The following is a 25,392-nucleotide window of genomic DNA, read 5'->3' on the forward strand; positions in this document are numbered from 1 at the left end:
CCTAAATTAAATAGGTCCCCAGTACTCTGGCGCCTGATGCAGTAACTGACCTTAGACATGTTTTTATGGATGGTATATTAAAAATTTTGGAGTAAGAAAATTCTGGGGAAAAAAGGAGGGGGTTATCTTTCCTTCTTTTCCTGGCAACGTTGTTGAGTCTGTGTGGGCTGGGGGAGGGGTACAAACTTACCCTGGAGACCCTTCCCCTCATTTCTAAAGACCACTTGTCACACCTGGCTGGGCAGGTAGGGGAGATGGATGCTCTAAGACTCAGTCTTAAAAACTGGAAGCGCCCTCCATCCTGAGGTAATAGAATGTTCTGGAACCACAGTCCCACCCTCTGGCTCAGGCATCCACTCCTTTGGACTCGTGGGCAAGCCCAGCTAAAGTCACTGTGGGCGGAGGTGGTGCTGGACCTGGAGAGCAGCTTAGCTTTGTCTGGACTCCACAGGCGCCTCATCCTCAAGAGCTGGTGGCCATGATGCCTCAGCCTGGAGTCAGTCTTCAGGCCCAGATGCTGCACACTCTGCCGGTGGGCGCGGGGAAGCCTCCCTGGCTTTCTTGGCCTTTTTCTTCTTTTTCTTCTTTTTTGTCCCAAGTGATGCTGGGTCCCTATTGACGGCGCCTGCCTCCTTTTCCTGTTTCAGGCCTGTGGCTCCAGTTAAGTCAATGTCAGCCTTCTTCTTGGCTTTCTTTTTCAATTTCTTCCTCTCCGCCTCCTTCTCCACCTTGGCAGCACAGTGTACGGCTGATTCCTGGAGAATGTCCGAAGCAGACACAGCTGCCTCCCGGCACCGCTGCCACTCCTCGTCACTGTCATCACTGCTGCCGGGGAGAGCAGATGGATTAGGAGGTGACTAGACGGGACTCACAGCTACCTTGTCACCTCCAGACCAGCTGGAGGCAGCCAAGGAGCTGGGGCTCAGGGCTGAGGCAGACTCAGGCTCCAAGGTCAGCTTGTCACTTTAACTCTCTGACCTCAGTACTCCCACCTACAATGAGGACCTTGACAGCACCCAAACAGAGGCAAGAATGATACAGGGAGGAATCTGGCCCAACGCGTGGAGACCCTTAGCTCCCCCAGAAGACCCTGTGCACTTCCTGCTGGGGCACACTGCCCTAGTATCTGACAGGCTTCTTCCTTTGATCTGGACCTGACTCAGCTACTTCACAGGATCAGCCAGGAGAGGAGAGAGAGGAGAGGCTGTGGGCTCTCACCTGGAGCTGGGGGCCTGGCGTTTTCGGCAGGGTTTCGGAGAAGCTTCCTTCTTGTGGCCTCCGGGGATAGATGTGAAGAAAAGGCGGAAGCCTAAGAATTGTGGGGATAGAGTCAGCAATGGGAGAAGCAGGCACTGACCCATCCAGCTGTTGAGGCTTCAGTCTGTCCTCAGGCTCCCCTGCCATGTACGTGTAAACTGAGGGCTGGCTTTGCTCTCCTGTGGAGCCAGAGGACGGGGGGCTTGAGGGGCACCCACCCACTGGCTGCCAAACCAGACAGTAAGCTTCAGAAGCTTCTGGTGGAATTTGAGACAGCATCACTCTATGTAGCTCTGGCTGTCCTGCAGCTTGCTACGTAGACCAGGCTGGCCTTGAACTCACAGAGGTCCACTTGCCTCTGCTTCAAGTGCAGGGATTAAAAGTGTGTGCCACCACACCTGGCCTTCAGAAGCTTCCAGAAGTCAGGAGTCGCATCTCTCACCTGTGGCAGCCTCCAAAGAGGCTCAAATATAGGACAGGATCAGACAGAGTAGGCAGGAAAGACTGTGGAACAAGAAGGCAAAATGCTTCTGCAGGTACCGGAGCTAGCTCACTCTGGGAATGGGTACCATAATGCCTGCCTCAGAGTGTGGGGAGAGCAGATGTAAGAAGAAACCAGCCCCCTGCACGGCTAGCCCCACGGCGCTCCGTGCACATGGTGGACCCCCCCAGGGCAATGTCCACCAGCACCTCAAGGACTCACCGTCCTCCGCCTCTGCCACGGGCTGCACCTCTGCCCTGCATGGCTCCTTCCACACTTCTGAGACAGCGATGGAGCTAAGGGAGAGCAGGCGCAAGACTTAGGATGACATTTTGGGTAGCAACAAAAGTACCTTTTGGTTTTAAATCTAAAAACTTTCTATTTCTTTTTTTTTTTTTTGCTGGATTTGGGGCACAAGACTGTAAACCCAAACTTGGGAGGGTGGCGAGAGGATCTCGAGTTATAGCGTGCTCCTGCTCACCTGTCCAGCATGGCTCCAAGCTTCTTGGCCACAAAGGCTCGGAACTCAGGTGTGGTCTGAAGCTCATTGCCATCTCCATCATGCTTGTTCACCTCGCGCCTGTAACACACGGAAGGCCATCACTTCCTGACAGCTTAGAAGCTGCCCCCACAGGAGAGGGCCCACGTGTCTTGTTCCTGCTGCCACCCTGTCGCCTACCCTAGCACCTGGACACAGTGACTCATAAGCTTCTATCCGAAGCACAGTACCTGTGGCTTGGCTGGGACGCCGGCACCTGTTTACTTGCAGCATCTGTGGAGCGAGGAAAATGAGGCGTTTAGTTTACAGAGTGGACGGTAGCGGCGTGGGCTAGGTACATTTCAGATGATTTACACGTATGACTCAAGGATGTCCCCGGCCCCACCCATTTCCATTTGGGGTCAGAGACATGTAAAATAATATGGCTAGAGTCTAAAAACTAATTCCTTTTTTGAACCCAGACTTTGTTACATAGCCCAGGTTAGCCTTGAGCTCATGCATGACTAATAGCTGATGTAATGGGGGTTAGAAAGAGGGTACAGATCATCTGGTTCCGGAGGCCCTGTTAATGTTTAACAAGCAAACCTAGTGTGATATGATTTATGATTATGGTTTATTGAACGTCTACTATATAGGGAGTAGGCTGTGGAAGAAGAAACTGGCTTTTGTGCGCATCACTCCGGATGCTGATGGTGGGCAGAGTGATGAACGGCTGAACGGCTATTAATAACAAGGTGCCCCACCCGCCGTACAGCTCAGACAAGCGTCGGTGTCCTCAGAGGTCTTACATTCCTGGTGAAAACAGATGCGATGCGAAAGGACAGTAACACAGTATCAAACTGGATAACAGCAGCAGTGTATAAAAAGCACAAAAAACAGGAGAGGTGAGCACAGTGCGGGGGGCGGGGCTCTTCCTCCACAGGTGGGCAAGGAGGGCTTTGCGAGATAACTGATGGGCAGAGATCTGAGAGAGGTGAATACTTGGAGAGTCTTCCAGGCAGGGGGAAGCAAGCTGCAGAGGCAGGAACCTGGGGTGCTGAAAGCCACCCAGAGGCTGCTGTGGTGAGGAGAGGAGCAGAGATAGATCGTGGGGGCTACATCACCCAGGCCTCCCAGGAAGGCAGTGTGAGGACTGCAGTTCTGAGAAAGACGAGCCAGTGGAAGAGTCAAAGCCTCCAGTGATATAAACTGGCTTAGGTTTTTATAGCGTATCTCAGCAGGATGAGACCAAAGAGCCGAAGGGCAGACTGAGATTTGCTCATATCACTGAGGACTCTGAATACAGACAGTGTAATGATGGAGTCTACATGGCGGAGTGGGCTCGCTGTGTGGGAGAGATGCTGAAAGATGCCTCTGATAGTCTGATGTGGACATGGGGCAAAGTGAATAGAATGGTCACTTGATGGCTCCCAGAACAATGCAGAGCGTGGGGCACTGACTCCAGGGCCACCATTGTGCCTATGTCACTATGTGTTCACAGTGTGCCTGCCTGCCTGATACACTTGTTCTACGTCAGTGCACTCTCAAAAGCCTGATGCCCCTGGATGTGGATGTCTGGGAGATGGTCACCTGTCTTCCATAACATGAAGTCACAAAGAGCAGCTCCCATTATAGCAATGGCAAAGTCCTCCCAGAACACAGAAAAAGGCTCAAACTCCAGACCCAGGGTGAGCCATTTAACTCCCCAAGTTTTTGGTTTTTACACCTATAAACTGAGGAAATTACCTCCCAGCAAAGGTAAGTCAGTTCACCAGGCACTTGCCCCCGGATCATGGTAAAAGGAAAGGATTTCTGATCTCCACATGTGTACAGGGCACCTGTGTGCATGTGCACATGGGTACACGCACACAAAATAAAACGTAATACAAAATTTAAAGAACACTTTTTGTTTGTTTTTCAAGACAGGGTTTCTCTGTGTATCTTTGGAGCCTGTCCTGGAACTCGCTCTATAGGCCAGGCCGGCCTCGAACTCACAGAGATCCACCTGCCTCTGTCTCCTGAGTGCTGGGATTAAAGGCGTGTGCCACCACTGCCCAGCTAAAGATCACTCACTTTTTAAAGGTTATGGCAGCGCACATGCACGCCTTTAGCCCCAGCATTCAGGAGGCAGGTGCAGATATCTCTGTGAGTTAAGGCCAGTCTGGTCTACATAGTGAATTCCAGGACAGTCAGGCCACTAGAGAGAGACCCTGTCTCAAAACAAAACAAACAAAACCAAAACTAAACTATACACCTTTCACAGCTGGTGTTATACACTTGGGTTTCATGTCCACCCCCTTCCTAGACTTGAAATGTTTACTGCTGTAGGTTGGTGTTTAGGAGCCGACTCACTTGTGGGAGTCAATTCTCTCCTTCCGCGATAGGTACTGGGGACCCACACAAGTTGCAGGCTTGTGTGGCAATTGCCATCTACTGATCTAGAAATGGGTCTAAAGATTGTTAAAGTAGAGAAGAGTGTAAATGATTTCTTTCCAAAATTATATTGTGAACAAGACACTTAGCGTATCTGTAAAGGATTGTAACGGGAGAGCTATAACAGTATGGTGACTTCTGCTGCAACAAAGTAGCAGGTATTGTCAAACGACTGTAGCTTGTGGCTCACACGGATGAGAAAAAAAGATGTTAAATTTAATTTCGTATATAATGAATGTAAAGATGCAGTATTTTTTCCTAATTCAAATCAGGAAACCTGTTGCAGTCTCTAACCATGATTATGAATCCCTATACTGGCAGATTTCGGATTCATTTCCGGTTTGCTAGGGATTCACAGTTAGATAGTCACGGTGACCTAGAATGGGGCAGCATGCGAGGGCCGGGAAAGGCAGGATTCTGAGAATACAGGACGGGGATGCATCTCAATCATGGTTACCTTCCCAGAGAATGGCAGTAAGGACACATGCAGGAAAGCACAGTCAGGAGACATTTAGGTCCCTCAGCTGCCTCCGCTGGAATAAAGGAATCGCCCTCCACGTGAATCTGATCCCCAATTGGTCTCAGGAGCTTCAGAAAGACGCCGTGCCTCCTACCCACCATCCATCCTTTCCAGGGCCCAGGGGAAGAACCCCGCTGTTCGGAGAGCCCCATACCGGTTCTAGGTTTTTCTGTCCATTGCGGGGGCTGCTCCAGCCCCCAGGCGGGCATCGCTGCCTCGCGGCATCGCTCCAGCTCCTCTGCATCGCTGTTGCTACTGCTGCAGCTCTCAGAATCGCTCATGGCACCACCGGGCGCCACCATCTTGAGATGCCGCAAAGAATTGTGGGGGAAGCGTCCCTTTTTGATTTGCCCTTCACTTCCACATGATCCACGTGTAGAAGAAGAGACGCTCAGAGCATCATGGGGATTGTAGTTCACAGAACACCATTGGCCGTGCACCGTCCTTATAGATGAGCTCTAGAATGGTCTTCCAACCTCTTCTTTCCTTTTTCTCTTTTCTCTTTTCTTTTCCTTAGCCTTTATTTTCTTTTATTCCCTCCCTCTTTCTACTTACACCCCTCTATATTTCTTGAATTCTTGATTTTTTTTTTTTTGATTCAGGACCTTGCTGTGTAGAGACTGGCCTGGAATTTTTCAATTCTTTTAGTTCATCCTTCTGTGGTCGGGCGTTACACGCACTCCCATGCCTGGCTTCCAGTCTTAACTGGATGGTGGGAAAATGAGAGATATACATAGGGAACATAATATTCTGAAGTCAGCTCGGCGGTGGTGGTGCACACCTTTAATCCCAACACTCAGGCAGAAGAGGATCTCTGTGAGTTCGAGGCCAGCCTGGTCTATAAGAGCTAGTTCCAGGGCTGGAGAGATGGCTCAGTGGTTAAGAGCATTGCCTGCTCTTCTAAAGGTCCTGAGTTCAATTCCCGGTAACCACATGGTGGCTCACAACCATCTGTAATGAGGTCTGGTGCCCTCTTCTGGCCTGCAGACATGCACACAGACAGAATATTGTATACATAATAAATAAATAAATATTTAAAAAAAAAAAAAAAAGAGCTAGTTCCAGGACAGCTAGTGCTGTTACACAGAGAAACCCTGTCTAGAAAAAAAAAAAAAAAAAAAAAAAAAACAAGAAAAGAAAAAATATATCCTGGAGTCAAACAAGGAGGTGATGACAGAAGCAAGATTAGTTCTTTTTAAGAAAAAGTGAATTTATTTACGATTTGATGAAATCAGGAAGGCAGCTAACCACCTTTTAAAGTTCATATTTGATCTTAGGAAGATTGTTAACTATAGGCTTCCAGGGTCTTATGTACTGGGTCAGAATGACTCTTGGAATAGCTGAGGCCTTGCCAGCTACAGCACAGTCTAGAGTCCACAAGATAGCTGCAGATTAGCACTTGAGAGCCTGTTTGCTTTTTTGAACTCCCCCTGTGACCTGCGCATAAAGTGAGTCTCAAGGTGGGTGTGGAATATTGCCATTTGGGGCCCACCCCCAGCATCTTAATTGTGGGGAACGGAACGTGGAGGGTCATGAGAAATTTGGCAATAGTAAAGATTTCTGACTGCATTTCAAAATCAAGTGTGTGATGAACCTGTGATGTTTCTGGAGCTTGCATAACCTAAGTGCAGCGTTGACCGCGTGATCTGTACACTGTACTGGATGTGTCTTCACACCACAGAGCGCCAATGGAGGCTGGAACTCCCTGGCTTTGCTTTCCAGCCATGAACCGCAGAGTTCTTGCTGTACACAGTTTTCTGCTCTTAGGAAGCACAGCCATTCAGCTGCAGCAAACAAAGAATGCTTCTTTACTGCCATTCCTTAGCACATATCAAGTCAGTGCATCTCTGAATTGTTTTCTAGAAGAATATTTGTTGTAAAAGTTGCTAACTTGGGTTTCATTAGGAAAAAATGGTTGACTTTTGTGCTGGGTTTAGGGCAGCATTTCCAACAACTTCCAAAACGGCCTTAAACATGTGCCTACTGTTCTGTAGTGTATTTCTGAGAAGAGGCATTCTCAGCATTGATGGTTATAGAACAAAATATTGATCCGCTCTGACAAACATTGAAGGAGTTCTGTGTCCTGATGTTGGTTGTTTTACTCTTCTGGCTTTGGGGATGGGGCCGCCACCCAGCTCCCAAATAAATCCGCACCCAGAGACTTATTTTTTCTTGAAAAGGCCTCTGGGTGTTTTCCTTTTCTTTTTTCTTTTTCTTTTCTTTTCTTTTTTTTTTTTTTTTTTTTTTTTTTTTGGTTTCTCGAGACAGGGTTTCTCTGTGGTTTTGGAGCCTGTCCTGGAACTAGCTCTTGTAGACCAGGCTGGTCTCGAACTCACAGAGATCTGCCTGCCTCTGCCTCCCGAGTGCTGGGATTAAAGGAGTGCGCCACCACCGCCCGGCAATTGGGGGGAGGAGCACCCTCAAATTAATTATGAGGCATGCACACACGTCACAAGCACACAGACACACAGCCGGGACTCGAACCAGCGACCTCCTGCTCCGCGGGCAGCGTTCCCAACCTCTCGGCCAGCGCTCAGACCGTTTCCTTTTCTTACTTCTGCAATCTTCCTTTCACTCTTATTCTGTGGCTGGCTGGGTGGTTGGGGACATGAAGAACTGGGGGGCTGGGTGGATGGCTGGGGAGCTGGGGGGCTGGGGGTTGGGGTGCTGGGGAACTGGGGGACTTAGTGGATGGCTGGGGAGCTGGGTGGCTGGGGGACTTGAGGGCTAGGTGGATGGCTGCAGAGCTGGGGGGCTGAGGAGCTGGGGGGCTGGGGAGCTGGGGGGCTGGGGAGCTGGCCCCCAGTGTCCTCCTCTCCTTGTTCTCTTGCTCCTCCCTCCTCTCTCTGTTTCTCCTTCCATTTATTCTCTCTGCCTGCCAGCCCCGCCTATCCTTCTCCTGCCTATTGGCCATTCATCTCCTTTATTAGACCATCTGGTGGTTCAGACAGGCACAGTAACCCAGCTTCGCAGAATTAAACAAATGCAACACATCTTTGCAGCATTAAACAAATGATAACAGCATAAGCAAATGTAAGACATCTTAAAATAATATTCTATAACAGTGTCCCACAGTATCAAATATTTAAGAAAGATTTATATAAAAGTGAAGCAAACAAATCCATCTCATTACCATGCAGAACTGTTTTTGTGTTTTTTCGTGTGTGTGCATTTATGCATCTTTATGTTATGTAGATGCATGTGCACATAGGTGGGCATGAGTGTGGAGGTCAGAGGTCAACCTTGAATAATTTTCCTTAGGTGCTGTCTGTCTCCCATGTTTTTGTTAAGTCAGGGTCACTCACTGGCCTTAAACTCATTGAGCAAGCTGGTCTGCTAGCCAACAAGCTCTAGGGATTTGCCTGGCTCCTTCCCCAAACCCTGGAGTGGGATTACAAGTGTGCATCACCATGCCTGGCTTTTATTATGTGGGTTTAGGGCATGGAAATCAGATCATTGCAAAGCTAAGCACTTTACCCCTCTGCCCTTTGGAGTGTGCTGTGTAGACCAGGCTGGCCTTGAACTCCCAGAGATCCTCCTGCCTCTGCCTCCCAAGTGCTGGGATTAAAGGCGTGCACCACCACCGCCCGGCTACCAAATGGCTTTTTAAAAATTCATTTATTTTGTTTTTTTGAGACAGTGTTTCTCTGTAGTTTTGGAGTCTGTGCTGGAACTCACTCTGTAGACCAGACTGACCTTGAACTCCCAGAGATCTCCCTGCCTCTGCCTTCCAAGTGCTTGGGTTAAAGGCATGCACCACCTGGCTTCAAATAACTTTTTTTAAAAAAAAAATTTGTATTACATTTATTTATTTATTTGTGTGTGTGTGAGCGCACACGCATGTGTATGCGCATGTGCACAGACGTGGAGGTCAGAGGACAACTTGAGCGAATCAGTTCTGCACTTCTCCCAGGGGTCAAACTCAGTTTGCCAGGCTTGACAGCGAATACTTTCACCTCCTAAGCCATCTTGCTGGCCCCGAAGAGTTGTTTTAAAATGTATTTCTCCATGATTTGTTTCCTGTGTTTATTTTGCCTGCTTATTTTACACACTTCTTTGTCTGCGATAATATAAAAAATATCCTTGAAATGAAAGCAGTCTTGAATGGAAAGGTTTTATTTATTTTTTATTTTTTTTGGTTTTTCGAGACAGGGTTTCTCTGTGGTTTTGGAGCCTGTCCTGGAACTAGCTCTTGTAGACCAGGCTGGTCTCGAACTCACAGAGATCCGCCTGCCTCTGCCTCCCAAGTGCTGGGATTAAAGGTGTGCGCCACCACTGCCCGGCGAATGGAAAGGTTTTAAAGGAATGGCTGGAGAGATGGTTCAGCAGTTCAGAGCGCTTGTTGCTCTTGCAGAGGACCGGGGTTGTATTCCCAGCATTCCTATCCAGCTCATAAGCCTCTGTCCACAACTCCTATTCTAGGGAATCCGACACCAATCTCTGAGGGTACCAGACACAAATGTGGTGCACATACATACACGCAGGCAAAGCACTCACACAATCCAATAAAATACAAAAGCCTTAAAATTTTTAAGTGACCATCATGATCAGAATGTTTGTCTCTCCTACAAACTCCTTAAGAGATGGAGCCTTTGGATTGATTGACAGGAAAGAGAGCCTTTATCACTGCTGTTAATGCTCCCAGAGCTCCCTTCTACCACATGAGGACATAGTGAGAAGCTGCCATCTATAAACCAGCAAAAGGTCCTCACCGGGTGCCAATGATCTTGAACTTCTCAGTAAGAAACAAAAGCTTGTTATTTATAAGCCACTGGATTTATGCTGTTTTGTTATAGGAGTCTAAATGCACCAAAAAACAGTGACTTATTCTTCTGGTCAATTTTTTGGCCTCAAACCAGTAGTCAAGGATAACTGAATTCTTGATTTTTCTGCCTCTATGCTGGGATTACAGGCGTTCACCCCCACACCTGGTTTGGGAAGTACTGGGGATTTCCTAGGTGCCAGGTGAATGCTCTACCGGTGGGTCTGCCTCAGCCCTCTTCCTTCCTCTTTCAAAGCACCTACAGGGGCTGGACTATGAAGTACGCGAAGATATGGCTGAATAGCCTGTTTACCCTTTGGAAAGGAGATGCTCTTTCAGGCCCGGAGGCAGAAAAACTAGGGATATATAGAGTATTATTGTTAAATTGCCCAGAAGGTTTTGAAAACCAATTATAAAGTAGACTTGAAGCTATGGTAAGTCCACCAGAAAACAGATCAAAAGGGAGTCTCAGGTTTTTTTTATTGTTGTTGTTGTTGTTGTTGTTTTTTGCATAAATCCAATCACAACATTCTTTGACAATGAAAATGAGGGGTTTTTTGGTTTGCTTGTTTTGTCTCTAGACTATTATGGGCAGTAAACTTTGAGTCAGGGTCTCACTATGTAGCCCCTGACTAGAACTCACAATGTAGACCAGGATGGCCTCCAACTCACAGAGATGTACCTCCTGCCTCTGTTTCCCAAGTGCTGGAATTAAAGGTCTGGAATTAAAGGTCTGCTACCATGTACAGAGGGGATTTTTAAAACATTGTCTCATCCTCAATCTCTGAGACTTTGCCTCTTTTTTAACCTTCATCAATCCCCAGAGTTGAGAGGCATCTGTAAAAATGAATAAAAAACACTAAAATGGGAAGAAATAAAGGTTGTTTATTCTCAATTTGAAAGGGATTTGGTGCCCTACCTTGCTTTTGATAGTCAGAGGCCGGCACAAGGGGGGTGGGGACAGGGAAGGCTTCAGGTACGCCCTGATGGAGGTTGGAGATGAGGCAACCTGAAGCTGGATCTGTGTAATTGGTTGAGAAGCCTTTTGGCTTCCTCTGAACAAGTTAAGAATAAACTACCAGTTACTGACCAAACCCTGATAGTGTGGCCATGAGGCCTGCAGCGGTGACTCCAGAATTCCATCGTCACACAGAGTGTCTGGCTATTGTCTGATTACATACGACTTCACATCCTTTCTGGTCCCCTCCTGGCAGGGTGCTGAGACTTGGACCACCCCAGAGGAGGACTGGAAGGAGGGGTGACTAGGCTGAGTCTCAAAGTGAGCAAAAATCCAGAGACCTTTACAGAGGAAACTAGCTGGGTGCAAATGGAGCTTTCCCCTCCCTCTTCTTGGACAGGTTGAGGGTGACACTGTCTTGGATGTCATAGGATTTAAAGTCAAACCAGTCCTGCAGGACATGGCCCTGGAACTCCAGCTGCTGCTCCTGAGTTTGAAGGCCCTGCCGGTCTTCAATCTGCTGTTTCAGGCTCAGGACAAATTCAAGGGGGTGGATGGCATAGGCGTGGCTCCTACCATCCGGGTTTTTCACAAAGACCTGGATCTTGGGGGAGACGGTGTCCAGAAGGCAGATGTGGATGTGCGAGAAGATTCCATAGTAGGCGAATGAGCAGTGGCTTCTGAGGAGCTGCCGGGGGCCACCGGGTTCCTGAAAGGACAGGCGCTGCAGGCCCAAGTAGCCCCGGCTCCGTCGGATTTTCTCTTTAAGCTTCTTTATGGGTTCATAAGGGTTCACCCAGAAGATTAAATTGGAGTGACCCCACTGCTCCACGGTCACCTGGATATCTGGTGCTCTCTGCAAGAGAGGAGATGAGGTTAGGGTCACATTTCTGTCTGATTACCTGTTAATTCCCTTCGCAGATTCTTCTTCGCCATAGCAAAATCGGCTTCCTCGTCACTGTCGTCATCAGCAGATGTGTTTACAGGCTCTGTGCCAGGCGTCTCCCAGGAGCACAGTTGCAGCCCCATGAAGCTGGGTCTCCTCCCACTCGGTAGACAAAGTGGTTGCGCCCACATAGAGCTCAGTACTCACTGCAGGGCACAGCGGGGTTTTGAAGGACTCTAAGCCTGGGCTTGTAAAACTTTCAAGAAAAAAATTCCTACAGCCCAGTAGGGTGGGGGAAGGGGTGACATATATGTGTCATTCCAGCACTCAGAACAGGGGAATTGTGAGCTTGAGAGAATCCTAGGATATGCAATGAAGCCTTGTTTCAAAAATCCCAGAGGCACAAACTGGGTGGTGGTGGCATAAGCCTTTCATTCCAGAATTTTGGAGGCAGAGGTGGGCAAAACTCTGTGAATCTGAGGCCAGTCTGGTCTATATAGATAGAGAGCTCCACCAATGTCAGGGCTACATAGTCCTGGTTTTGTAAACAAACCCCGGGGGCATACGCTTTTCCTCCTGTCCACTGGTTTATTTGGCTGCAGCCCTTCATTTTCTGTCTGCGTCTTATTTGAGAGCCTCTACCCTACTCTCTGCCACTGGCAGCCGTTTGTTCTCACATATACACTGATCAGCCCCCTCCTATTCTTTTCTCTTCAACCTGGAGTATCTTGGAAAGATAGATGGATGGATGGATGGATAGATAGATAGATGATAGATAGATAATAGATAGATAGATGATAGATTGATAGATGATAGATAGATGATAGATAGATAATAGATAGAAAGATGATAGATAGATATATGATAGATGATAGATAGATAGATAGATAGATAGATAGATAGATAGATAGATAGATAGACAGATAGTGTGTGTGTCAGAGAGAGACACACAGTGTACATGTGTATGGCAGACAACTCTCAGGAGTCATTTCTGTTCTTCCACCATATGGGCTTCAGGGATTGAACTCAAGTCGGTCCTCAGGCTTAGCCGCAAGCCCCCTTACCCATGGAGCCATCTCACTGGCATTTATATCCCGTCTGATACTTTAGGCTCACCTCCAGCTTAAAGTTCCTGCAGGGACTCTTGCCTGGTGATTCTAGCTAGTGTTCACTGTCTGTTTCCAGAGTCTCATTAAAGACCTTACTGAGCCGGGCGGTGGTGGCGCACGCCTTTAATCCCAGCACTCGGGAGGCAGAGGCAGGCGGATCTCTGTGAGTTCGAGACCAGCCTGGTCTACAAGAGCTAGTTCCAGGACAGGCTCCAAAACCACAGAGAAACCCTGTCTCAAAAAAACCAAAAAAAAAAAAAAAAGACCTTACTGAGTCTTTGCTAGCAGGTTTTGCTGCCTATTAGTACTATGAACTTGATTCATTGACCTAACCCCTCTGCAGCCTCAGCTTGTTCTGAAAAATGGAGACAGCAGTAAAGAGTAAAGATAGTGACAATGGTCAACCGTCGCACAGAATTGTCTGTGAAGGTCCCTGGAGACAGCCCTTGGACAAGCACTTCGCAAACTGTAAATGCGAGATTAGCATGCTCTTTGCTGCGTCAGAGGTGTACCAGCATGCAGCGTGTCTGAGCACCTTTCATTTGCAGTCTCATCTCTTTCTGGAATCTGTCTTGCAGGTTTGTGCAGGCTTGCTTTAGCTTGCATCTAACGGTGATACCTGCGTTCCTGGAGGACAAGGTTATGCCTCGGTTCTGACCTTCCACACGCTTCCTCCTCCCTCTCAGCCCAGCCCCCAGTCTAGTTCTGGCTCCTGAAGGCTGAGTGACTCGAGCTATCTGAACTCAGCACACACAAGCAGTGATGAGCAATGTGAACCTGATAGTCCAGTAGGGGGAGAGTGTAAGGGTGTAAAGGTTAAAACCTCAAGGTTTAGAAAGTCACAGAATGCCCCAAGTTCATAGCTGGCAGGAGAGTGGTGTTGTAGGCTTCTGGCCTCTGAAGAGTAGGTGCCTCTCCATAGGCACCTAGCTGGGGGAGCCAACACTGTTCAGATTGCCAGGCCACTAACGGTCCTGGGAGAAACCATTACCTTCACATTCCAGCTGGGGACCGGGGAGTCCCTGTTGTCATAGCAACAGTCCTGTTTGAGACACTGGTTGGCCCGCTGAGAAACTATGTCCCATCTGTACCCTTCCGCCACGTTGTGGGTGGGGTCTGCCGGGTCCAGGATGATGGGTCTGCAACACAGAGAGAGGATGCCCAGGCTCCTTCCAGACTCGGGAGATGCTTCTCAGTCACTGCCCTTTCCCACCACTGAGCATCTCTCCATTCCCCAGAGCTGTCAGCCAAGGAGGGCCTCACAATACCACGGGCAAGCAAGGGCATGGAGATGATGAAGTTTTGGAGAGCATAAGGCTGCTGGATGCATCCTGGAGCAATACCAGATGTCCGCTCTGGCAGGGGAGGCCTCTCGAGGTTATGAGAGGCTGCACAAGCTTGCGGCCAAATTTGCCGAACGGCCTTTGATAACAGTGACGCCACCAACATTTATCGATTGCGTTTCAAACACTGGGCCAGAACCCAAATGAGCCTGTTTAACCCTCCCCATGGTTCTATACGGCTTATTCTTACTATTATTGTTATCCCCGCTTTGGAGTGAAGGAATGGAGGCATGGACCTTGAGGTCTCATGGTTGGTAGAGAAGGTTCTTAGGGTTCCAACCCTACTGCCTCAACAGGGACAGCTCAGCCGCCTCCGAGATGTCCCTCCTGTATGCACACAATGAATGATTAAACATTACTGGCTTAAGTAAAGTCTGGTGGCCTCCGTGACTCCTTGGGGGAGTGCCTGAGACAGACTCCGTGTCCCTAAGTAAGAGCGACACTTTTCGTTCCTGGGGCTTGGGGCTCACGAGTGGTGGCTCTAGCCCTGTGACAGACCATGAAGCAGTTCCTGGGCTGAACCGCACACCCTGAGCTCCATGCCTGCGGCTCCAAGACCCCCTACCATCTGCTGGATGATGAGGGAGCAGCCCGTGCCGCCCCATAGCCCACACCTAACACCAGTCTCTCTGCTTTTCCTGCCAGACTCGCTGAGAGCAGTGGCCCAGTACCTTTCTCTCTTGAGCTGCTTTCTGACGAAGTCCGCGATGACTGGGTTCTGCAAGCTGTAGTACTTGGTCCAGTAGATGCAGATGAGCTCGTAATCCTGCAGCAACTCCATCACAGTGGCGAGCCCTTCATCCAGTCTGAAGTTAGCATCCTCCTGGGTGCCCGCTTCCCATGCGTAGACAGTCAGTAGTTCCAGGGCATAGAGAGGGGGCAGGTTGGCCCGGGGGCACTTGTCTCTTACATACTGCAGAGAGGTGGGGGGGGGGGGCGGAGAGGGATGCACAGATTCAGTGTAAGGAGGGCATCAGGTCCAGGGGCAGAAAGTCCAAAATCTAATTCTAGTTCTTCTACCTACTAACTGTGTGACTTGGCCGGGTCGCTTTCCCTCTCTGGTCCTTGGTTTCTCCATTTTAGGATTAAAGGCCTACGTTAGTAGACTTCAAATTATATTTGAGTTCAAATTTAGGGGAATATAATTTATTTTTGAATCTCTTGTTCTTCCTGTGTGTGTATGTGTATGCATGTGTGTGTGATGCATGTGTATGCATGTGTGTGTGCATGTGTGTGTGATGCATGTGCATGTGTGTGTGTGCATGTGTGTGCGTGAGCGTGTGTGTGCATGCTACGGTGTGCTGCAGGTATGGAGGTTAGAACTCAGTTTCGTGAAGCTAGTTCTTTCCTTCAAACTTTACATGGGTTCCTGGGGTCAGGTTAAATTCTAGCTCCCAGGCTGTGTTGCAAGCATGCTTAGCCCACTGAGACATCTCATCAGATGGATTTGAAATCTTTTGTATTTGTATAAGTGTGTGACAATACATGTACATGGGTGTGATGACTAGAAGTCAGCGTGATGTACTCCCTCAGTCGCTGTCCTCGGCACATTTTGACACAGGTTCTCTCGGTGCTGTGGAATATTAGCTTAATGTGGATTACATTCATTTCTGCTGTGGAACATTTGTTTAATGATGCAAAGATGTGTTTCATTCTTTTTTTTTACGTTGCATTTGTTTAACTCTGTGAAGCTGTATTACTGTGCCTGCCTAAAACACCTGACTGATTGAATAAAGAGCTGAATGGCCAGAGCAAGACAGCGGAAAGAATAGGCGTGTCTGGCAGGCAGAAAATAGGAGGAGGAAAAGAGGGATAAGGAAGCAAGAGAGGTCAGGGAGCAAGGAAAGAAGGGGCCAGCTCCCCTACCCACAGCCACCCAGCTTCCCATCCCCCAATCCCCCAGTCCCCAGCCACCCAACCCCCAACTCCCCAGCCCCCCAACCCCCGAGCCAGCCACAGAGTAGGCGTGAAAGGAAGATTACAGAAGTAAGAAAAGGAAAAAGCCCAGAGGCAAAAGGTAGATGGGATAATTTAAATTAAGAAAGCAGGCAAGAAGTAAGCCAAGCTAAGGCGGGGCATTTATGAGAAATAATAAGACACTGGGTGGTGGTGGTGCACACCTTTAATCCCAGCACTTGGGAGGCAGAGGCAGGTGGATCTCTGTGACTTTCAGGCCAACAAGAGGTAGTTCCAGGACAGGCTCCAAAACTACAGAGAAACTCTGTCTCAAAAAACCAAAAATGAACTAAGAAAGAAAGAAAGAAAGAAAGAAAGAAAGAAAGAAAGAAAGAAAGAAAGGAAAGAAAGAAAGAAAGAAAGAAAGAAAGAAAGAAAGAAAGAAAGAAAGAAAAGAAGGAAATAATAAGCCTCCACGTGCGTGATTTATTTGGGTGCTGGGTGGCGGGCCCCCCAAAGAGTAAAGAATCCATAAACAACCAACTACGTGTGTGTGTGTGTGTGTGTGTGTGTGTGTGTGTATGACAGATGAGCACACTGATTAGAAATTAACCCATCCACGGGTAACCTCTTTTTCCTTATGCCAGAATAGCAAATTTATGGAGTGTTTTTGAGACAGGGTCTCACTGTGTAGCCCAGCCTGGCCTGGGGCTCACTATATAGTCCAGGCCGATCCTCTTACTTCATTCTCCCGAGCCCTGTGGTTACAGTGTGTGCCATCACATCTCACCTTTATCTTCGTGTATTTTTATTTTACAAGAAGACCGCTCCCACCACCATGAGTGTGTGCGTGTGTGCGCGCACATGCTGGAGCTGTTTCTGATTCCTCCTTTCTCAGTTTAGATAGCTCTACACACCCAGCTATGTTGACATATGCTGGGTACTTCTCAGATGTGTAGTTACCAAGGCTGGTTCGTTCATGATGACCAGGACACTCAGAAACAACCATCACTGAGAAGAACAGTGAGTGGATTTCAGGAAATCTCTCCTCTCCATTGTCTTGAGCTTGTTGGGTTTGTTGTTCACAAACCCCAGGAGCAGAGTCAGCCAAAGGAGGCCGTGACTGTAGGCTGCAAATGTCCCAGTGTGGCAGAATATTTGCTCAGTTATGCAAAGATGGGCTGTCTTTGTTTAATTATATAAAGATGTGCTGCTGTTTTACCTTGCCTGCCTAAGGCACCCGACTGGTCTAATAAAAAGCTGAATGACCAATAGCAAGGGAGGAGATACAGGTGGGACTTCTAGGCAGGGGTGAAAGGAGGAGGAGGAATTTAGGCTCGAAAGGAAAGCAGACAACAGGGAGATGCCACGGGCCAGACAGACAGAAACGGAGGAAGAAAGAAAGTAGGACATACGGAATGAAAGGGGAAAAAAAAAGGTAAGAAGCCCTGAGGCAAAACATGGATGAATAGAAACATTAAATTAAGTTAAAAGAGCTGGTGGGACAAGCCTAAGCTAAGGCCGAGCATTTATAATTAATAATAAGCCTCCGTGTCTTTATTTCAGAGCTGGTTGGTGGCCCAAAGAAAATGCCAGCTACATCCTGGCTTTCTCCCACTCTTTCTCCTGCTCTTCCCCTAACCTTGTTTTCTCTTGAGGCCCCCCAACCTGGAAGCCCCCTGACCGGCTGGTACCAGTGTTTGGCCAGCCACAGAAAGCTCTTGAGCCCCCCTCCCCCCCAACCTGTCAGCCCCTGACCTGCTGGTACCAGTGCTTGACCAACCGCAGGAAGCTCTTCAGTTTAGTTGGCCGATGCTTCACGAAGTTCCTCTGCAGCTCGCTGAAGGATGGAGAGAAACTTCCAGGGTACCCATTAGCCTTGATCAGATTCACATAGACCTCAGGGGGTAGCGGAGAGTTGGGACACAAAGGCCCTGAGGAGAGTGGAAACAGACCGAGTGAAGATTCTGGAAGCCCTTGGGAACCAGGTAGTCATTTGGGAGGACCTGGTCATTCTGCGTCCAGGGAGACTTAAGCCCTGAGTGAAGGTCTTTCCAGTGAGATCCATATTCTCTCTCCCCCTATGCCCCATTTCTCTCTCTCTCTGATTTGTTTTTATTTTTCCAGGGCAGAGTTTCGCTATGTAGCCCTAGCTGTCCTGAAACTCACTCTATAAACTAGGCTGGCTTCAAAGTCACAGAGATCTGCCTGTATCTGCCTCTGCCTCCTGAGCATTGTGGTTAAAAGTGTGTGCTATCACCACAGAACTTTTCTGGTGAGGTTCTTTAAGAAAAATTCATTAAATTTTACTTTGGTGACTTGTTCCATAGACTGGCCTGGCCTCAAACCCTTAGTGATCCACCGGATCCTCTCTCCTGAGTGCCAGGATGAAAGGCATCCTCCACCATACCCAGCCTGGAGGACCAGCTTTGGGCTCTCCCTGTTTCAGGTTGTCCCTGGATGTCCCCAACACTTCCAGCTTTCCTTAATGTCTGTTTTATCAATAGATCTCTTTCTAGGACATTGGAATCTGCCGCTATTCACAGGGGAGAACCGAGTGCTGGCCACCCGGTGATGACTTCCTTCCCACTTCTAACACCCATGGAGCAAATGACGCACATCCTGTAAGCAGATGGAGTTGGTGCACAATACAAAACTCTTTAGAGTTTGGATCTGGAGGTTTATGTATTTTTTATATATCCATGTGTGTGCATGTGTGCCCGTGTGAGTTTGTATGTGCACAACACGCATGGGTGCTCAAGGAGGTCAGAAGAGGGCGCTGGATCCTATGGAGCTGGAGGTTCAGATAGTTGTGAGCTGCCATGTGGTCATAAACTAGGTCCTCTGCAAGAATCTCCCTGAAGCACCGAGCCATCTTTCCAGGCCTGGTTTGGATAGTAAGTCTTCCTGAAGACACACATGCTAAAGGTCTAGCTGTCAGTCTGAGGTGCTGTGGGGGGGCGGGAGCAGAACCTCTGAGGGGTGGAGACTAGCGGAAGGATGTCCCCCCACTCCCACCACTCCTTCCTGGATGATGAGCAAGTCTCTTCCTCCATACATTGCTCCACACTATCCTGGCATGATGGCCAGAAACAACAGGAAGGAGCGCGTGATTGGTTGCTGAAGCCTCTGACACCGTGAGCCCAGTCCCGGCTTGCCTCCTTTTAAGTTGCATGTCCTGGATGTTTTGTCCCAGGATGATGAAGCTTACGGACATCAGACTGGGGTCACTGGCCCCAGAGTAAAACATGGTGGACAGCAAACAAGGACAAAACAGCAGGTGTAGGTGACTTAGCCGCTTAACTCTGAGGCTGCCCCCAGTTAATGGATACACTCTGCAGGGCAACGGGGCGGTGAGTGAGGTGGAGGAGGTCTCTACAGTAATCATTTGAGTTCTGCAGGGGCAGAAAGCCAGTTACTCAGGGCTGAGTAAGGCATTTAGTGCCTTCCCCTTTCTGTTTTAATTCCCTAATGAAGTGTGTGTCCCCTAGTCCTGCCCTTGCCACAGGTCTGCTTCTGGGAATGAAGTGCGTGTCCAGACACAGCAAGTGTCTGGTAGGAAGGACTCAGTTCCTGATCTGATCCTCCCCACGGTAAGTCCTTTCCTGAACATTCTCTGGTGGTTCCCCAGCATAGCTCCTCGTTTTCCACTGTGGGCCGTGTGTTCACAGTGTGCCTCTGCGGTAAGTTTCTGTTTCCCAACTCCGAGTGTGAGTCTTGAGCACACTGTGGCAGCTCAGCCCCAGCCCAGGACGTGGGTAGGATGGAGGAATTGCATGTGGCCACCAGACGCAGGGGGTAACAGCCTCCTGAGGCTGGCAGGCTGGGCACGTAGGACTTCTGTTCCCCTTACCCAGGGCTCTGTAGGCAGGCACAATGGTGACAGAAATGGGCTCCCAGGTCTCCCTTGTCCGGATAGTGAAGATGAGACCTCTGGGGACTCCTTCGGTCACTCCCAGGTTACTGAGCCCAAGGTCCAGCAGGTCTTGGCAATAGAACATCCTTTTCTGGATCAGACTCAGTGCGGCCTGGTGGTGCTTAGCCTCTTCCTGGAAGCTGTGGAAGCAGCTCAGGAACACCACCAGCTCCACATCCGTGGTACTCCTAAGCACTGTGCCATTCCCGAAGGAGCCCACCTGCAGAAGACAGAACTCTGTCATCCCAAGGCCCTCTGCCATGCGCCTGGCAACCTTGGGGCCCTTCACGCAATAGATCCCTTTAATATATAGTCCTTCCGCAAGGGCTAGGAGAGAAGCGCTGCCATCCCGTGTCACAGGGGCAGACAGACAGAGGATGAATTTGGTGCTCAGGAGCTCTGACTGCTGGCATCCAGCACCAGGCTTCCTTATGTTCTCCTTCCTGATACAGGGTCTCCCTGCGCAGTCCACAGCCGGCCTGGAACTTGCTGTGTATCTCAGGCTGCCCTCGACTCATGATCGTCCTGACGGATTCAGTCTCCCAAGCGATGGGACAGATGTGCCCCCACCACAGCAGCCCTTGCTTATCCCCTGACTGCACCATCCACCTTTGGAGACTCAGTCTTGTCCAACCCAGGGAACAATAACAGAGTGTCCCTAATCTGAACACTCCAAAATGTTCAAAATCCAAGAGGATTTTAACTGCCGCCATGAGTAGAAAATTCCACACCTAATCTCATGTGACCAAAAATATTGTACAGAATTGCCTTTGGGCTATATGAAAACACGAATTTATGAGTAGATCTGGGTCCTATCTTTTCTAAAGATATATTTATTATGTGTACGGTGTTCTGTCTGCATGTTTTGTTTGCTTGCAGGCCAGAAGAGTGCACAAGATTTCATTACAGATGGTTGTGAGTCACCATGTGGTTGCTGGGAATTGAACTCAGAATCTCTGGAAGAGCAGCCAGTGCTCTTAACAGCAACTAAGCCATCTCTTCAGCTTCTCGGTCCTATCTTAAGATATCTTGTTATGTTTATGTAAATAGGCTAAAGCCTAGTTGGGGGGGATGTCTAAACCCGAAACACTCTGGGCCTTGAGGATCTGATAAGGGGCTCCCAGCCTGTAAAATTATCTACTGCACGGGCTGCGAACCAGTCAGCTTCAGACATCCATGCCCCCTCCCTCCCTTAAATTATATTTGGATGAATCAGGGAGCCGCCATGACGGTAGGCAAGCACTTTTCTTTAGAACTGTATGCCTAGCCCTGCCCTTGAATCTTATCCCTGATTTGCCTGCCGTGTGATCATTAGGGGCCCAAAGTCCATCATGAGTGAAAAGAAAACGCTGATGAAATGGGAGCCATTAGAACACAGGGAAGATCAGTTAAAATGCTGAATGCCAAGTGCCGGGTGTGGGGTCCGGTGTCCTGGATGTAAGCAGTGGTGTCTCTTCCTTTTTATCTAGTTGACTCCCCAACTTTCTAGACATTAGTCGCCCCACCTCTTAATGGCGGGAGACTGAACCGTTTAATTTTTTTATTTTATTTATTCGTGTGTATGTGTGTGCGTGCGCACACACGTGCGTGTCACGGCACACATGTGGAGGTCAGAGGACAACTATTGGGAGTTAGTCCCTTCATTTCACCACGTGGGTTCCTGGGATTATACTTGCGTTGTCAGGCTTGGTAGTAGACACCTTCCATACTGAGCCACCCAGCAGGCCCCAGAACCCCCCTGGCGTACAAGGCCCTGCATCTCTCTGGCTCACCTCTTTCTCACCCCATGTTGGTTGACCTGGGACTACTGGGGGAGGGTCAGTCTCCAGGTGGCTACCTTTCCTGGTCAGTCGAGTCACTGCAGAAATTAAAATCCTGCCGTCACAGGCTGAGCAGCCCCAGTGTGCGGCATCAGCAAGGCCATTGAAGGCATTTCTCTTCTCTCTCTCTCTCTCTCTCTCTCTCTCTCTCTCTCTCTCTCTCTCTTTCTTTCTTTCTTTCTTACAGGGTTTCTCCGTAGCTTTTGGTTCCTGTCCTGGAACTAGTTCTTCTAGACCAGGCTGGCCTCGGACTCACAGGGATCCTCCTGCCTCTGCCTCCCGAGTGCTGGGATTAAAGGCGTGTGCCACCACCGCCCGGCTGGCATTTCTCTTTTCTAATCACCATGGAGATGGCCCATGACCCATCTCCCCAGCTGGGAATACTGAGGCAGTGGAGCATAATCTGCTTGTAAGGTCTCCCAGCCAGACAGGGAGTCAGAGGGAAAATCAGACGACATGGCCCGTGGCTCTTCCTTCTTACCATTCTGGGATGCTGTCCACGGACCTCACCCTGCTCCCAAGGAGCAGGCACCTGCCGTCTTTATTCTCCATTTTTATTCTGATCCCAGCATTCAGCCTCGGTATTCCTACCCTGAGCGGAAGGACGGCAGCTTGATGCTGAGCGTCGGCAAAGGTCGTGTCTATACCGCCCTCTCCCTTCTTGATCCCTCTGAAGGCCGAGCTCTCTCCCTTTCCTGAGCAGCTAAGAGCAGACTTCACGATTGGCCGCTGCTGAAATTGCTCACACCTGATTGGTTAGATGAGCATTCAGTCATGTGGAGAGCTCAGCACCCCGCCCGCCCCTCCGCCCGGAATTCCAAGGGTGCAGAGAAGGAAGACTTTGAGTCTAAGGTTCATTCTCTGTGGGCCTTACTCTTTGGGTGTGGCTATCATTTAGTGGGTTAGGGAAGGAGAACTGTGGCTTAGCCGGTAGCATCTGTTGCCATCAAAACTCATACTGTTTGCTGACTCTTCTGCTTCCTAGATACTTTTTATTCTATCCACTGCTTTCTCAAATTTGTCAGGAAGGGAGTGGTCTGAAGGATGGCCTTGCCCAAGAGAAGTCCCATGGACCAGAAAGAAGTTCTAGACAAATGTCACAATGAAACCTTTATGTCTAAGAATTTACCCTGAGAGAATTTTTAGGTTGTGCAGCCTCAGTGCTGGGCAGTGGGAGATGATGTTCGGGATGCTACAATCACAGAAGGGCAGAGGGAGATGATGTTTGGGATGCTACAGTCACAGAAGGGCAGCGGGAGATGACATTCAGGATACTACAATCATAGCTGGGCAGTGGGAGATGATGTTTGGGATGCTACAATGACAAGGGCAGCGGGAGATGATGTTTGGGGTGCTACAGTCACAGAAGGGCAGCGGAAGATGATGTTCAGGATGCTACAGTCACAGAAGGGTACCGTCAAAGTCACACAGCTGGTGAGAGGAAAAGCCCAGAGACAAATCCAGGTCTGTGTAGTGACAGGGCACAGACTGCCACTTCTAAATCATGTGTCTGGGGCTTTGTTCAAGGGAGGCACAGAGGCTCAGGGCTGCTAAATTCTTCCCAAGAGCAAAAGTTAACGCCTTAGGCTGGGAGTCCAGAGTTCTTATTCTAGTCTGGATGTGTGTGGCGTTTGGATATGCCACCTTCTCTGTGTGTCAGTCTCCTTCATGTAAATGAACAATCTGCTCAGACTAATTCTCCAAAGTTGTGTGTGTGTGTGTGTGTGTGTGTGTATGCGTGTATGCGTGTGTGCGTGTATGCATGTGTGCGTGTATGCGTGCCTGCGTGTGCAGGCCAGAGGTCAACCTTGGGTAACATTCCTTAGGCTGTCCATCTTGGTTTTTGACAAAAGGTCTCTTACTGTGTCCTGGGGCTTGCTGATTGGCTAAGCTGGTGGACCAGGGATTCCTGGTGATTCTCCTGTCTCTGTCTCCGCAGGGCTGGAATTCCCAGGAGTGGAAATCGCACCCAGGTCCCACCCCTTCCAGGTCTGCCGACCTCTGCCTATCTCGAGCTGTGATTCCGGCTAGCACAGAGGAAGGATTTGGGGAGGGGGGATTCTTCGTGAGAATCTTGGGGCACAGTTTGAGTATTCAAATTTAAATCCCAGCTCTGAGGCCAGCTGTGCAACCCTAAGCAAGCCACATTGCCCCCTCAGCATCCATTATAAAAATCTTTCTATTATCAAAAACTTAAAGCATGGACAAATAGGAAAAGATACAAAGATCACCCTGGCACCCAGCACATCAGAGCCTGTCACATCTGTATCTGTTTGTCTTTTGTCTGTCCAGAGCCTCAAACATGTTAGGTTTGCACTTGAGCACCAAGCTACCGCTCCGCATTTGCTTCATCTCAACAGGCATAGCACATGAGGCCCCCCAAAAGAAAGACTCCACCCCAGCAGACACTATTAGACTTGACAAACAGCAGTCTGCTTTCCAAATGTATCCTATATTAAACATTTACCAATCGTTCCCAAACACACACACTTTCTCTTTCTCTTTATCTGAAACTTGTAACCTAGGCTGTCTTCCTACCCATGATCCTCTTGCTTCCACCTCCCGAGTGCTGAGATCACAGGAGTGGACCCCTCATATCAGGCTCCCCAAACTGTATCTTGCAGACTATGCACCAGGATCCAATGAGAGGCCTCACATTGCGTGTGGCCATTGTAACTCGTACACCTCTGTTTGGCTCGTCTGTAAAGTGGGGAAAAAATGTACCTCACGGAGCATAAGCCTTAATGAGAGAACATTAAGGGTTAGGCTACTGTGTTCCCCAAAGGGGGTCTGTTATTGGCTTCTTTACCAGCTCATTCTGCTCACGGCAGTGGCTGTAGACAGGGAGCTGGGGTATCCTGAGATGTCAGTGTGAGCTAGGGACTGTGGGCTGAGGCTCTGGCTTTGGGTTTTGTCTTTCTTGGCTGGAAACCCCCCGTGCTGGGTTTTGCCTATCTTGACTGGGAATGGACGGTCGGTCTTACCTTGACCACTTTCAACACCTGCACATCCCGGGCCAGTCCACGCTCTCCATGGAAGTTCTCCCGTCTCAGGAACTCTTCCACAGTCCTCACAGTCTCCAGCACCTCGTCTTTCCATTCTCTGGTTGGCTGCAGCCGCTGAGCCACAAAGGAGTCCAACTTGGAGGCTGGGAAGCTGTACAGCTCCTGGGCCAGTGCCATGGCAGCCCCAACCACTGAAGGCCGCTGCTGCAGGGTTATATAGCCAACTCCCCCGCACACACCTCCTTTTTTAAGGCGGCTCCTTCCCAGCGGACCTCTAGCATCCTGCGGTGAAAAGGGTGGGGAAAAAGAGGAACAGGGAGTAATGGGCTAGTTGGGAGTCCCCTTCTTGGAGATTTGTTGTCACCGGAGGTGTGCTGGGGGATGGGAGCTCAGAGCTGGCAGGTTGGGGCCACCTTAACAAGGCTGGCAGCCGGCCAGATTTTGTGCTGTAAGTTTCGATTCTCAACATTTGTAGTTTCCCTTTTGTGACGTGTGTAAACTGAAATTGGCTTGAGCTTGACCTTCTGG

At 49.2% G+C, this 25,392-nt stretch overlaps 2 protein-coding genes across 4 annotated transcripts; both read right to left on the bottom strand.

The window, feature by feature from the left end:
• Window positions 1-56: 56 nt before the first annotated feature.
• C3H12orf43 (chromosome 3 C12orf43 homolog) lies at window positions 57-5,472 on the bottom strand. 2 transcript variants are annotated; one of them, XM_057763894.1, is made up of 6 exons: window positions 5,324-5,472; window positions 2,468-2,510; window positions 2,220-2,318; window positions 1,961-2,034; window positions 1,219-1,309; window positions 57-822 (listed from the first exon to the last, which is right to left on the bottom strand). In XM_057763894.1, exons 1-6 carry the CDS (start codon window positions 5,469-5,471, stop codon window positions 498-500), a joined length of 780 nt encoding a protein of 259 aa, XP_057619877.1. In that variant the 5' UTR covers window position 5,472; the 3' UTR covers window positions 57-497. The 2 variants fall into 2 exon arrangements, with proteins under 2 accessions (XP_057619877.1, XP_057619876.1); XM_057763893.1 differs by having other exon boundaries at window positions 57-825.
• Window positions 5,473-10,802: 5,330 nt separating this feature from the next.
• Window positions 10,803-25,041, bottom strand: Oasl (2'-5'-oligoadenylate synthetase like). Of its 2 annotated transcripts, XM_057763873.1 has the most exons (6): window positions 24,844-25,041; window positions 19,977-20,259; window positions 17,882-18,057; window positions 14,899-15,140; window positions 13,876-14,023; window positions 10,803-11,745 (listed from the first exon to the last, which is right to left on the bottom strand). In XM_057763873.1, the coding sequence occupies exons 1-6, from the start codon at window positions 25,039-25,041 to the stop codon at window positions 11,245-11,247; spliced, it is 1,548 nt and encodes a 515-aa protein (XP_057619856.1). In that variant the 3' UTR covers window positions 10,803-11,244. The 2 variants fall into 2 exon arrangements, with proteins under 2 accessions (XP_057619856.1, XP_057619857.1); XM_057763874.1 differs by lacking the exons at window positions 10,803-11,745; window positions 14,899-15,140 and having other exon boundaries at window positions 13,913-14,023.
• Window positions 25,042-25,392: the final 351 nt, after the last annotated feature.

This window comes from Chionomys nivalis, chromosome 3 (assembly GCF_950005125.1).
Source record: "Chionomys nivalis chromosome 3, mChiNiv1.1, whole genome shotgun sequence".
NCBI classification, from domain to species: domain Eukaryota; kingdom Metazoa; phylum Chordata; class Mammalia; order Rodentia; family Cricetidae; genus Chionomys; species Chionomys nivalis.